At 38.2% G+C, this 15,305-nt stretch overlaps 2 protein-coding genes and 1 long non-coding RNA gene across 3 annotated transcripts in view; 1 reads left to right on the top strand and 2 right to left on the bottom strand.

Moving 5' to 3' along the window:
* The window catches only part of paf1 (PAF1 homolog, Paf1/RNA polymerase II complex component), a 10,258-nt gene extending 7,766 nt beyond the window's left edge, over positions 1-2,492 (bottom strand). The window contains exons 1-4 of the mRNA XM_084127326.1: positions 2,293-2,492; positions 2,075-2,104; positions 1,570-1,662; positions 1,367-1,488 (exon numbers count right to left, since the gene is read on the bottom strand). Coding sequence (XP_083983452.1) covers positions 1,367-1,488; positions 1,570-1,662; positions 2,075-2,104; positions 2,293-2,339 — 292 coding nt within the window. The 5' untranslated portion in view covers positions 2,340-2,492. The remainder of the gene's footprint in view (positions 1-1,366; positions 1,489-1,569; positions 1,663-2,074; positions 2,105-2,292) is intronic.
* Positions 2,493-3,441: 949 nt separating this feature from the next.
* LOC311091085 lies at positions 3,442-9,461 on the bottom strand. The gene is made up of 4 exons (XR_014607991.1): positions 9,255-9,461; positions 6,214-6,349; positions 4,522-4,566; positions 3,442-4,107 (listed from the first exon to the last, which is right to left on the bottom strand). It is a non-coding gene; the product is annotated as an uncharacterized lncRNA (long non-coding RNA).
* Positions 9,462-9,964: 503 nt separating this feature from the next.
* On the top strand, positions 9,965-15,160 carry socs9 (suppressor of cytokine signaling 9). The gene is made up of 2 exons (XM_084126222.1): positions 9,965-10,166; positions 10,670-15,160. Exon 2 carries the CDS (start codon positions 10,844-10,846, stop codon positions 12,317-12,319), a length of 1,476 nt encoding a protein of 491 aa, XP_083982348.1. The 5' UTR covers positions 9,965-10,166; positions 10,670-10,843; the 3' UTR covers positions 12,320-15,160.
* Positions 15,161-15,305: the final 145 nt, after the last annotated feature.

Genomic DNA, 15,305 nt, shown 5'->3' on the forward strand with positions numbered 1-15,305 from the left:
TGTGTGTGTGAACTCACTGTTGCGGTCGATGCGGTATGTATCAGGGTTGATGAGGGTGTGTGTGTGTGTGTGTGTGTGTGTGTGTGTGAACTCACTGCTGGGGTCGATGCGGTATGTATCAGGGTTGATGAGGGTGTGTGTGTGTGTGTGAACTCACTGCTGGGGTCGATGCGGTATGTATCAGGGTTGATGAGGGTGTGTGTGTGTGTGTGTGTGTGTGTGTGAACTCACTGCTGGGGTCGATGCGGTATGTATCAGGGTTGATGAGGGTGTGTGTGTGCGTGTGTACTCACTGCTGGGGTCGATGCGGTATGTATCAGGGTTGATGAGGGTGTGTGTGTGTGTGTGTGTGTGTGTGTGTGAACTCACTGTTGGGGTCGATGCGGTATGTATCAGGGTTGATGAGGGTGTGTGTGTGTGTGTGTGTGTGTGAACTCACTGTTGGGGTCGATGCGGTATGTATCAGGGTTGATGAGGGTGTGTGTGTGTGTGTGTGTGTGTGAACTCACTGCTGGGGTCGATGCGGTATGTATCAGGGTTGATGAGGGTGTGTGTGTGTGTGTGTGTGTGTGTGTGATCTCACTGCTGGGGTCGATGCGGTATGTATCAGGGTTGATGAGGTGTGTGTGTGTGTGTGTGTGTGAACTCACTGCTGGGGTCGATGCGGTATGTATCAGGGTTGATGAGGGTGTGTGTGTGTGTGTGTGTGTGTGTGTGAACTCACTGTTGGGGTCGATGCGGTATGTATCAGGGTTGATGAGGGGGTGTGTGTGTGTGTGTGTGTGTGTGTGTGTGTGAACTCACTGCTGGGGTCGATGCGGTATGTATCAGGGTTGATGAGGGTGTGTGTGTGTGTGTGTGTGTGTGTGTGTGAACTCACTGCTGGGGTCGATGCGGTATGTATCAGGGTTGATGAGGGTGTGTGTGTGTGTGTGTGTGTGAACTCACTGCTGGGGTCGATGCGGTATGTATCAGGGTTGATGAGGGTGTGTGTGTGTGTGTGTGTGTGTGTGTGTGAACTCACTGCTGGGGTCGATGCGGTATGTATCAGGGTTGATGAGGGTGTGTGTGTGAGTGTGAGTGTGAGTGTGTGTGTGTGTGTGTGTGTGAACTCACTGCTGGGGTCGATGCGGTATGTATCAGGGTTGATGAGGGTGTGTGTGTGAGTGTGAGTGTGAGTGTGTGTGTGTGTGTGTGTGTGTGTGAACTCACTGCTGGGGTCGATGCGGTATGTATCAGGGTTGATGAGGGTGTGTGTGTGTGTGTGTGTGAACTCACTGCTGGGGTCGATGCGGTATGTATCAGGGTTGATGAGGGTGTGTGAGGGTGTGTGAGGGTGTGTGTGTGTGTGTGTGTGTGAACTCACTGCTGGGGTCGATGCGGTATGTATCAGGGTTGATGAGGTCGATGGTGACGCCCAGATCCGGTTCGGTGAGCAGCTCGTGTTTGTGTTGCTTCTCTAGTGATGTGGCTTTATACTGCACAAACCTGCAACACACACAGACACACACACACTCACTACACAACATCCCACGAGCCCGTCACGGCTGAAGCGGACCGGAGCCGTACCTGTGCTGGTCGAACGGATACGTGATGAACTTCGGATCAAACGGGATATCCGGAAGACTGTTCCCATATTTCACTCGGCACACGACACCAGACCTGAAGCACACGAGACACACGTGAAGCATCATCACACAGAACGACGGTCTGTCATTGGTCAGTCAGACAGATGGCCCCGCCCCCACTCTCACATGATTGGTTGAGTTAGAAGTTGACATGTTGACTCAGTTCAGTTCAATAACTGTGTATGAAACAAGTTCAATTCACTACAGAAGACAATTCAGATCAAGTGTTGTTCTCATCCAATAGTGTCACTGCATCCTAATTAGCATAAGATCCACCCTAAAGAGTGATCAAGATCCTGAATACTATAAGGGTGGATAACGTGAGAATTAGGATGCTGGAAAAGTTGTGAAAGCATCGTAGAGTCACAGTGTTTCTCTGTCAAACTACCAGTGACTTTATACATCAGAAGTGCACTATAGCTCTTCATCATCATCATCATCATTACCTCTCCGGGACGCTTCTGTGTGCTGAACTTCTGCAGAAAACACACAGAAAGAGACATAAATCAGACATGACCAGACCAGAATAGCGTGTTTAGTATGTCACCTAACATTACAATTATGTTTCCTAGCATTCTCTATTTAGTACTCATATACTATATATATATATATAAGTATGCATATTTGTGTGTTTAGCAGGTTAGTAATCTTAGATGTCTCTCACCGGTGTCCGTCCTCGCGCTGCGCCTGCGTCTGTATTGTAGGAGCCATAGAGGACAAAATAAACGCGTTTTCTCCACACAAACGACTAATATACAGCGACGAAAGAGTCCAAATCAGCTTATCGACACAAACAACAGCAACGCGCGCATCTGCCTGCGAATGAGTAACTGACTTCCGCCCCGCAGAGTCCCTGCAGGACCCCGCGCGGGAGGAGGAACTGCCCCGCTCACCGCCTGAATCAAACTCACCGCTTCACTGGCAAATTACTCAAACTCTGTACATGTATATTCATGCATGTATTGACGTATATAATGATGCATATTTAACTATTTATTAATGTCGTATAGTTATATGAACAGAGGTGTTTTGTTTTGATTGTGTACATTCATGTGAACAAGCTGACTGCTGCTGGCAGTGTGGAGGCCCAAATCTGCAAAATATTTGTACAGTATTCTTTAATATATATATATATATTTGAAATATAAAAATAAATAAAAAAATAAATAAAAACTACTATAAAAAATAATTATACTATATTCAAATTGTTAAATAATAAATTATTATTATTTAACTATTTAAATATGAAATGTTAGTATTATTTTAGATGCAAATGGTTAAATAATAATAATAATAAAATAATAAAAAATATAATTAATTTTAATATAGTATTCTTTAATGTTATTTATTAATTTATCATAATTATTATTATTATATATTAAAATAGTTAAATAACACATTATTATGATTATTATTATTTAATAATTTACATATATTTTTATACTTAAATGGTTAAATAAAATGATAATAATGCACTTTTATATAGTATTCTTTAATATTTTGAATAATTTATTATTTTTTTATACACACATTATTATTATAATAGATATATTATTATTATTTTATTAACAATTTAAATATAAAATATTAGTATTAATTTATATTCAAATTGTTAATTATACAAAATAATAATTAATCTTTATACAGTATTTAATATTTCCAATATGTTATTTTCATTATTTTATATTCAAATAGTTAAATAATAAATTATTAATATTATTTTACTATTTAAATATAAAACAGGATTATTTTTCGTTCAAATGGTTAAATAATAAATAAAATAAAAATAAGTGAAAAAATGAGAGGAACATAATAATAGGAAAACAAATAATTTAATAAATGACTTGACAAAACAAATATAATTAATGTGTAATTAAACTCATTCTTCAGTTCTTGCACATGATGAGATGTTTGTTTTTAATTCATTACACATAAACACACATGATTTAACAACAAACAAGTTTAATAAATTCTGTGACAAACTGTTCTGTCACGTTATTGTAATGTGTGATGAATGAGAATATATAATAATAATAATGATCAGAGTGTGTAAAGCATCGTTTCTCCAGTCTGGTGTAGGAACGAAACCTAAGAGAAAACTCACTGTAAAACTGCTTTATTATCAGGCAAAAAAAAAAAAAAAAGACAAATTGGTACAAAAATAGAAAACGAATAACTCGAGGATGTGTATCATCTTGAGACGTTAATGCTCTATAAAGTAAAACTCCCTCTAGTTTAAAAGATGAAATCAGCTCCAGGAACCCAGATCACATACAGAAATCTATAAGCTTTCATTGGTTATTATTCTCTTATTGCTGAAAGTCCAGACTCTGAGATTAACTCTCTCTCTCTCTCTTCATCAGGAACCTCTGAGACGTGACATCACCGATGACCTCTGACCCTTCCCGTCCTCTGAGCACGGCACTCCCACACCACGACATCACTTCCTCACGTCTGCATATGCGCAGACAGATCGATTCTGCAACAGGAGAAAAACACAACGTTAAAACTGATTTTGCAAAGAAAATGCAAGAAGGAATCAGTGTGCTTGTTGCATGTATTAGTATAGAAATAACAGTAAATTAGGCATTATTACGAATAACGGTAACACTTTATTTTACAGTGTCCTTGTTACATATGTCACATGTACTTACCATAGTAATAACAGTTAATTATGCATAATTACAAAAAACTAACCCTCAACCAAACCCTAATCCTACCCTAACCCAATAGTAAGTACGTGTAGTTACTTAATTTTATTCAGTATGTAAATGTTTAATTACACTGTAACAATGACACCTTCAAATAAAGTGTAACCCGAATTACGACATATGGTTTGTTAATATTCCTCAGTACTTACTCTGAGACAAGAGTACATTAAAATAAAACTGACCTGCTCAACACATAGAGGAACTGATCCGGATCATCTGCAAACTCCCTGCAAACAGAACAATCATCACCATCATCATCACCATCATCATCGAAAAGTCTTTAAAGTGGACTAAACCTTACATTACATTCATACTGGTGTTTTTAGGAAGCCAAACTATTTGGTTAATAATAATAATAATAATAATAATAATAATAAATAATAATAATTCATTTTTGATAGTATTACATTTTTTTAAATAATGTCATTATCATTATTATTTTATTTATTCAAATTATTAAATAATAATAATAATAATAATAAAATAATAACAAATTTTCAAATATATTCAAGTTGAATAATAATAATAATAATTCATTTTTATATAGTATTATTTAATATGTTTAAATTGTGTATTATTTTCATTATTATTTTATATTCAAATTGTTAAATAATAACAATAATAATAATAATAATAATAATAATAATAATAATAATAATAAAATAATTACTTTTTTATAATTACTTATTTAGTATTTAATGTTTTTAATAATATGTTATCATTATTATTTTTTATTCAAATGTTTAATAATAAATTATTACTACTATTATTAAACAATTTAAATATAAAATATTAGTATTCATTGTATATTCAAATTGTTAAATAATAATTAATTTCCATATAGTAGTCTTTCATATTTTTTAAAAATTTGTAATTATCATTATTATTATTTTATATTCAAATTGTTAAATAATAATAAGTTATTATTAATAATAATAATTTTAGACTCTTTTTTTCAGTGTTTCAGTGTGTCAATGTTTCAGTGTGTCAATGTTTCAGTGTTTCAATGTTTCAGTGTTTCAATGTTTCAGTGTGTCAATGTTTCAGTGTTTCAGTGTGTCAATGTTTCAGTGTTTCAGTGTGTCAATGTTTCAGTGTTTCAGTGTTTCAATGTTTCAGTGTGTCAATGTTTCAGTGTTTCAGTGTGTCAATGTTTCAGTGTGTCAATGTTTCAGTGTTTCAATGTTTCAGTGTGTCAATGTTTCAATGTTTCAGTGTTTCAGTGTGTCAATGTTTCAGTGTTTCAATGTTTCAGTGTTTCAGTGTGTCAATGTTTCAGTGTGTCAATGTTTCAATGTTTCAGTGTGTCAATGTGTCAGTGTTTCAGTGTGTCAATGTGTCAGTGTTTCAATGTTTCAATGTTTCAATGTGTCAATGTTTCAGTGTTTCAATGTTTCAGTGTGTCAATGTTTCAGTGTGTCAATGTTTCAATGTTTCAGTGTGTCAATGTTTCAATGTTTCAGTGTGTCAATGTTTCAGTGTTTCAGTGTGTCAATGTTTCAGTGTTTCAATGTTTCAGTGTTTCAGTGTGTCAATGTTTCAGTGTGTCAATGTTTCAGTGTTTCAATGTTTCAGTGTGTCAATGTTTCAGTGTTTCAATGTTTCAGTGTGTCAATGTTTCAGTGTTTCAATGTTTCAGTGTTTCAGTGTTTCAATGTTTCAGTGTTTCAGTGTTTCAATGTGTCAGTGTTTCAGTGTGTCAGTGTTTCAGTGTGTCAATGTTTCAGTGTTTCAATGTTTCAGTGTTTCAGTATGTCAATGTTTCAGTGTTTCAGTGTTTCAATGTGTCAGTGTTTCAATGCTTAAGTGTTTCAGTGTGTCAGTGCTTAAGTGTTTCGGGTCTGAACTTGGACTCAGTCTTTGACTCGACTCACCCTGAGCCCCAGTGATAGTAGACTCTGTCCTGATAGTACAGACACAGGAACAGCCACACACTGATGGTCTCCAGCCAGAAGACCACGAAGAGGAACCAGACAGAAGAGAGCAGCAGCTCACACACCATCCTGAAACCTGCAGAGAACATCATCATCATCATCATCGTCATCACTACTATCATCATGGAAAAAGTCCAAAACTGACAAAAGGTAAAAATGATGACAGTATACATACTAAGTTAAAATTATATGAAAAGGTCAAAAAATGACAAAAAGTGAAAAATATGACAGACATACCAAATTGAAATAATGACAAAAAAAATGACCAAAAGTCAAATGTGTAATGTAAAGACCAATATATTAATGTGTGTATCTGGAGTCAGAGTAGAAGCAGCTTCAACAGATCGACTCTTGCTGACCTAAACCCACTGCAGTTATGACTCCTCTTCCCACCTCACTGGAACTAGCCACAGAAAGCCTGCCAGTTGGCTCTGAGTCTGCATGGAAGGTGATTTCATCGTTGTCCGAGAATGCTGTAGTTTTACTACATTTCTGTTCAGCTGTCTACCACTTTCATCAGCTCTGGTCCAGTGGGTTCAACAGCGCATCTTTCTGTTCAGCTCTGTGCAACACTGGCTTGGTCCTAGTACACTTTGCTCGGATGTCTGGAAGGTTTTGACGCTGGACTCAAACAGCAGCCGGTCCAGAGTCCGTGAAGATGAAGCCGGTCGCTCTCCATTTTAAACACCAAAGAAGCTGATATAACACATGCTATATCATTGACTCCATATGGGTTATTGATTTCAACCAACTTCCATGGATCTCCTTAGCCAAGTTTTATACAGTATGTAACTGTATGCTATATAATGGCTGAATATGATGAATTGAGGAAAACTGAACTATTCCAGGGCCCGGTTTCCCGATAACGCTCACTCTTAGCGCGCTAAGAAAGCTCGAAAGATATATCTTACCAAAGTTGTTTATGTTCCTAAGTGTGTTCCCCGAACCATACCTTAGGAAGCTGCTTAAGATATACCTTCTTACGTGCGACGTTACCCGGCGCTGTCCGTGGCGATGGTGCTGAATTGTTTGATATCGATGGCTCGAGAATCAATTATTCTCTCGTGCAGGGGCTGTTTATGTGAGAAAGCGGTGATCTTTATAAATGAAGCACTTCAGAAATATGATTATTGGATAATCATAATAAAAATTATGATTATTGGATATTATAAAAAATAATCCAAACTATAATAGCCTATAATAGCCTAGCCTACATATTTTAAAATTGTATCATATATTGCTGCCACAATAACCTTTTCAAAAATTTACGTGCCTTCTTCTCTTTCCCATTTTTGTTCGCTGAGGTGGAGCTGCGATGAAATATTGTTCTTGTAAATACTTTCCAGCATTTCAGTAATAAAAGTTTACATCTTGCGTACGGTGCTCGGCAGTGATCAAAAAGGGTTTAAACCGTGAATTTTGAATCTCTTGTAAACTCAGAGATGTGGATTCAGAAGGCAATTAAATTACCACACGACCTGTTTGTCAAAAAACAGAAGGTACTAATTTGGCCAGGGATTTTTACGCAGGCTGGGTGAGAAAAACACTGATATTATGGATTCGGACGGCACTAAAATCACGACTTACCCCTGTAAATGTTTAAAATACCGGACGAGCCCATGAGAAACAATATTAGCGTCCGAATAGGACTTAACTGACAGTAGCCTATGCTTTCACTGGCCTTTAAAAGAGCGTTTTAATTAAATTAATAATATTGTATAATAATATAATTAAAAATCTAACAACAATCAGTGTAATGACAATTTTATTCTTTGCATGAAAACACTTGAATTAGCCTAATTTAATACTGTCTGGGTGTATTAAAACTTCAGAATTATATTCATAGGCTAGAGACCTGCAACAGTGATAAGGTGAAGCTAAGAGTGGTCCAGACCAACCTTACGAAAGTGTGACTTACAGAAGATATACTTAGCGAACGAACGTTTCGGGAACCGTCCCATAAGGTTAAGAGAGAGGTTAAGGAATAGGTTAAGAACTACTTAGCGATAAGAACGCTTTGGGAAACCGGGCCCAGATCATTTGCACAAAAGTCTGTGTAATGCTTCACAAATCAGTTTTCAAACCATACAATACAAAATAAAAAAATTTAAACCAGACGTTCATTTGTAATTTTTTTCCTGTACTTACCTCATCAATAGATAGTTTTGTTAAATTATTATTGAAATTAAAGTCCAAAAATTATTGAAAAGTCCAAAAATGACAAAAAGTCTAAATTATTGCACACATACTAAAGTTGAATTTAGGCCTACATAAAAAAGTAAAAAAAAATGACAAAAAGTCAAAATTATGACAGTCAAACTAATTTGATATGAAATTATAATATGAAAAAGTCAAAAAAGTACAAAGTCAAAATTGTGACAAAGTCCAAAATCATGATATGAAAAAGTCCAAAGGCAAAAAGAAAAAATTATGACAGACATAAGTTGAAATTATGATATGAAAAAGTAAAATAATAACAAAAAGTCAAAATTATCACAGACATGCTAAATTGAAATTATGACATGAAAAAAAAAGTCCAAAAAATGACAAAAAGTAAAAACTGACAAAAAGTCATCACTGATCATCATCATCACCACTAATCAACATCACTATCATCATCATCATGCTTTGGTAAAGTATAATTATGTAAAACAGTACAAATTCTGACATAATTATGATGACGTACTAAGTCATAATAAGAAAATGAAATGACATAAAAAGTCAGAATTTACGACACAGGAAACATCTAAATGATATAAAGTCATAATTATGACATACTAAATAATTAATAAATGAAAAAAGGTCGAAATTATGACTTTGTATGTCATACTTTCCACTTTTTATGTCGCGATTGGCAAAAGCACTTTTTTTTCTTATGTTGCGGAAATGGGATTCAATAGATCACAGACTTACAGAGTCACAAATAAAAACAATAATCGTTATAATAAATACTGACCAATTCATAAAGTTGAGCGACTGACCTGTTTGTGGACTGAATCCTGCTAGTGAATCAACAGACTGTCAGTCAGTCAGTAAATCATCTGAAACCAGAGACACACACAAACACTAACGTTAATCTGATCTATTAATTAATTAAATACATTTAACAGCGAAATGCTGGAACAGTTCGCAGTTAATCTGATCACGCTAAAACGCCACTTCCGGTCATAAACTTGTGTTTGTAGTTCAGAATAAAAGTCCTCATGAGCCCGCCTAAAGCCAAAGCAAAGATGAAGAATTGTTTCAGATATTTGTTTTACATTTCAAAACAAAACACCAAATATTAATAATTTAACCCAGATCTGCTGAAGAGATGCTAAAACCCCATTACAGATCAACTATTTAACAAAAACTATTTAATTCGGTGATTTTTACTATTTTATACCAGCTAAACACCAAGCGTTCTAAAAAATAATCATACAGTCTTGTAAAACTGTGAAAAGCGTCCGTTGTTATTAATATTATGATTAATGTCACGAAGACAGTAATATATTACTACTGTACTAATATCACTATGAAATTAATTGAAAAATATATATGATTTCATAAAAGTATTATTTGTTTTATAATGATAATTATTTTTTATAGAAAAATAAATTTATATTTTAATTTTAATTTCTATAAAATAAATGTAATAGATTTAATATTGTTTTAACGAAAAATCTGCCCCGGACGTTTCTCCGCCGTGAACAGGAAGTGAAGTCACCGCCACAGTAGCGCAGGGATTGTGTGAGTTAGCTCGAGTTAAAGCGACTTTATTGATTAAAGTTCATTTATTAAAGTGATTTTATCCATCACGGATAATGTATTAAAGCGTTATATACAGTTCAGAAGCGACGCGGTGTCACCAGAAGACGCGGCGCGCGTTCACGACGCCTTTCGTCAAGATACAGGTTCGTGTTTCTGACTTAAATTTATCATTCCGTCTTCAAAAACAGTTCACATTTTGGACATGTAACCAAAGTAATACTATAGTATTCTTACAATGTACTGCGACTAGCATGTAAATACAATTTTACGTGAATATGGTATTATTTAGTAGTAGTTTACTGTGAGAGTGTGTCTTTTATATTGTTCACTGCAAGTCTCACAGATGCCATTAGTAGCTAAAGTTTTTTATGCTTTTTTATTCATTTATTTATCTATTCATTTATTGAAATAGAATAAATACGTGTAAAATAAATAACATATATATATATATATATATATATATATATATATATATATATATATTAGTTATAGAACTATTACTATTATTACTATCCAAAACAGAGTATTTTCAGTGTTCAGTCTGATTTCTGAATGAGTGAGTGACAGAGAGACAGATATTGTGTGTGTGTGTGTGTAGAGGGGAAAATGATTGACCTCACTCTGTTTTTTTCTGTTTTCTCTACAGATTCAAAACATGGTCTGGACGTGATCATTGTGTCACTCGTTTCTGGATGGACTTAAAATCTCCTGAATGCTAATTTACCAAAAAGGACGTTCAGCGAACGTTAAAATGACTCCCATCTGAGGTCTGTTAACCTCTCACTAGTCACTGAAAGACAAAAACCCCCAGAAAGACATCATGTCTCTGCCTGAGGAAGCAGGGGAGCGTGGGAAAGAGCGCGAGCGTGGAGCCCGTCCGAAAGTGCGTCAGAGCCGCTCTGAGGAGAGAAGAGATGGCGGGAGGAGAAAATCCGGGAGAGGGAAGAAGAAAAGCCACCCGTCGCATGACCTGACGTCCGAGCGGCCCGTTAGCGACGGGTTTGAGTACGGGGATCTTCTGAACGAGTCCAGCGAGGGCGGCTCATCCTCTCCGGTGCGGGAGCACAGAAGACGGCAAGTTCTGGGATCGTCTGGATCCCTGTTACCCGAACGGGTTTCCGCTAAGCTTTCGCTCGGTTCGCCCGATCTCAGCAGCGACTCGGATAGCAAGTCGTCCGGAAGCAGTCGGACTCTCCGACAGAAGATCCAGGACGCGGTTGGCCAGTGTTTCCCGATCAAGACCCACACCCAGGTCCTATCGCACTCGCCTTCCTCGCGCCGCAAGATCCACATTAGCGAGCTCATGCTGGATAGCTGCCCGTTCCCCGCCGGATCCGATTTGGCTCAAAAGTGGTACCTTATTAAGCAGCACACGGCTCCTATTTCACAAGCGCCTGTTTTGGATTCCGTCGCTCCTGTTACGTTGGTGACGCCGGTCGAGGACGAGGATGATCGCTTACGGGAGCGACGACGGATTAGCATCGAGCAGGGAGTCGAACCGCCTCCGAACGCACAAATCCACACGTTCGAGGTAACTGCACAAATCAATCCTCTATACAAACTCGGACCTAAGCTAGCTCACGGGATGAACGAGCTAGCCGGAGACGAGCGCGCCACACTCCACCAGCTTCTCCTGCAGAGTTGTTTGGACACATTGGATGAGGTCGCGGCGTCAACCGCGGCGTCTGATTTCGACTTGGGTGCTTCGGCGTCTCCATCATCCCAAGTCCAACCGGACTCTCCCAACTCGCAGGATATACAACATCGGATTCACACTCAAATCGACTACATCCACTGCCTAGTCCCCGACCTCCTGCAGATCACAAACCTTCCCTGCTACTGGGGCGTCATGGATCGATACCAGGCGGAGACTCTTCTGGAAGCCAAACCCGAAGGCACGTTCCTGCTACGCGATTCGGCGCAGGAGGACTATCTCTTCTCCGTTAGCTTCCGCCGCTACGGCCGCTCGCTACACGCGCGAATCGAGCAGTGGAACCACAACTTTAGCTTCGACGTGCACGACCCTAGCGTCTTCCACGCGACCACCGTCACCGGCCTCCTCGAGCACTACAAGGATCCCAACTCCTGCATGTTCTTCGAGCCGCTGCTCTCGAACCCCATCAACCGGACACAGCCCTTTAGCCTGCAGCACATCTGCCGCGCCGCCATTAGCAGCTGCACCACGTACGACGGCATCAATGCACTGCCGCTTCCCAACGCGCTCAAGGAGCACCTGAAGGAGTACCATTACAAGCAGCGCGTGCGCATCCGCAGACTGGACACGTGGTGGGAGTGACGTAGCGAACTGTCTCAGGTTACGGAGGCGGGAAACAAGACCAGAAGTGCCACTACTCTGCGTTCCACGACAACTTCGCCGGTTCTTATCGCTGCACTCTCAACTAGCGCTGCACAATTAATCGCAATTTAAATGAAATCTCACTTTTGTTAGGAACACTATCGTCAAGTACGATTGGACATGGATAAGAGCAGCAATAACCCCACTTAGGGTAAACAGAACAGAACCAACATGAATGTATTGCAGATATCATTAAATGTATAACACAATTGAGAATTTAGTGTGATTCAAGGGGGAATCAGAATGCCAAATCCTGATTGACGTGAGGAGGAGCTGGGGAAGGAGGAGGGTAATTCGCTCCTGAGAAACGCAGTAGCGGCTGATAATACTGAAGGAGCTTATATATGAAGGTAAACGTGGATCAGCTGAGAGTCACTGATGCGAGCTTGACTAACGTGACCTGCCAGAACTGACGCTACACTTGATTTGAACCGATTTGGCTTATTACGATTATGAAATCGAAAGGTTGCGATTATTTTTTTATGTGCAGCTTGTCAGTGACGTACGGCTCAGTAAACGCTGCTCCATCTGAAAGCACTGCGAGTTTGAGTCACTTATAACGTGCATTTGAAGAAGCAACACGTACGCGTCAAACATTTTTCCAAACACGAGAAGCATTTGTGAACCTCTTGTCCAACAAAAGACATTTAATAACATGCTTTTACTCCAAACTCACTTCATAAGGACAGTTGAGCTCCTCCTTCTGTGAGATGATGAGCTTCTGACACAGAATAAGGCAGTCATGTGTTTATTAGTCATGTTTAATCAATCAAAGCGTTTCAGTCTTCTGTTTATTCAGATACAGCGATAGGGATTTCCTGGAATGATGTGTGTTATCGGGCATATTTTGGTGTGTGTGTGAGACGCCCTCTGGTGTTCAGATGGAGCATTTACTACCGATCAGCCCTGACAAACTGCGCATAAAATAATCGCAGCCTTTGCCAAATCACGTGCGGTTTCATTGCGATTAATCGTGCAGCACTACTCTCAACTCTAGAGGACTGGTGTGAAGACGTGAGTGCCTTTCTGATGCTACTAATGTTTTGAGGTTTGAAATGCTGTTAGCTCATTGTCATGATGTTGGCGTGTTCACTGCATCAGCACTGGAGCGATTAACCGAGTAACACTGCACTGAATCTGCAAGCGTTTCTTATTTTAGAAGATTTCTCCTTTTTATCAAGACAAGTGTCCCTTTTGGGAGTTAAGGCACATTCACACCAAGCATGATAACTATAACGATGACTAAAGACAATGACTATAAAGTTTACAATAACAATTTAAGGATGACTATTATCATTAAATGCTTTAAATTCGAATGGATTCTGATTGGCTGTCGATGTTTTTATCATTTATCGTTTAGTGATTCCTGCGAAATTGTTCCTCTGTGCCGTTATAGTTGCGGTGTGGAAGTTCTCTTAGATTTGGAGCGATCATTAAAACTTTATAGTTATAGTAGTTATTATCGCTATAGTTATCGTTCTTTAATGCACAAGGTTTGTTCTTTTTTTTTCTTCCTGTGGTGAGTGAACCTGTACTGTAGTGTGTGTTATTTGAGAAGCTTTTCAGTTTTACAGAGGCATATTGAACCGTTTCTTGTCTTCGTAAAACATTGTAGAGTCACTCATTCATGGCAAATTCAAGCGGGAACCAGAAGAACCCGAAGTCTCGCAGCTCACAGGTAGTTCAAGCCACTGCATGCTAAAGTTACACTGGAAAACTGGTGCTAATGTTCATCTGGATTGGCTTCTAATGCAGTTCTAGACCAGATTGAATGGAGAATAATACAGGTAACGGACCATCTCAGTATCATCTCTGTCTCTTGAGCTCGGTTAGCCAATGCACTCTCGCCTGAAATGCATGTTTGACTCAATAAATGCTCATTTACTCACAGCACACTTATCAAAGACAGATAGGCATTTGACTTGTGATGTATTATCCAAGAACAGATATCTGTACCAATTCTTGAGCTTGTAGACCAGTAGAATAGACCAAATCCACAGTTCTGTTTCTCTTAGATGACAGGTTCTTCATGGAGGAGAACAGCTTTCCATCTGGACGTCATTCATTCATTCCACTCCATTGCTGCTTCTTCATTCACTGTATCCCATTGTAATTCCTCTCTAATGCAGTCAGTACATACGAATGTAAATCACCCCATGTTAGAACTTATTATAGAGGCCATTGTCTACCATGTTTTATAACCTCAAACATTCTTAACTATTGAAAAACCCCACTGAAACGTGACCGTTCACACAAGTGAATCGTGTGTCTATTTAAAAACTCTTCGAGAACTCTATGAAAATGGAGCATTGAGTTTTAAAGGGGCCAACTTCATGTATCTGAAAACAGTAAACAGCATCTTTCTGCATCCGTCTGCTGCAGTGTTATTGAGATCTCTCAAGAAAGTGATGGAATAATGTTAAACAACCATTTAATTTCTGATGTTAACAAGCCGTTTCTGTAGGGAATCTTTTTTACATGTAGACGTGTCTTGCTGGTCAAGTCTGGATTGATGTGAAAACAGTCAGTGCGTTTTGCTTTGTCGACATTTTACCGTGATTTCCAGAGGACCATCATGAATGTTACTTTTGTTCTTAAAGCAGCAACTTGCCTCTCTCTTTCTTTTTTTTTTACATTTATATTTATTTTCTATTTAAGGCTTGCCTAATATGCTTAACATTTTTAAAATGTATTTCTGATGTATTAAAGCCATGTGTGAATAATTGTATTGGTGTGTACGGTGTTACAAAAGCACATATTAATAAACTATGTTGTATCTTTTATGACTCTCTAGTGTTATTTTTGCCTTTTCTGTTTACCTGAAATAACATTTATATATTAATGTACTGTATGTGTGTGTGTATATATCGTGAACACACACACACACACACATATACACACTGTAAATATACAGTAGTCCTAACAT

Source organism: Abramis brama, assembly GCF_963993115.1.
Source record: "Abramis brama genome assembly, chromosome: 10".
NCBI classification, from domain to species: Eukaryota; Metazoa; Chordata; class Actinopteri; order Cypriniformes; family Leuciscidae; genus Abramis; species Abramis brama.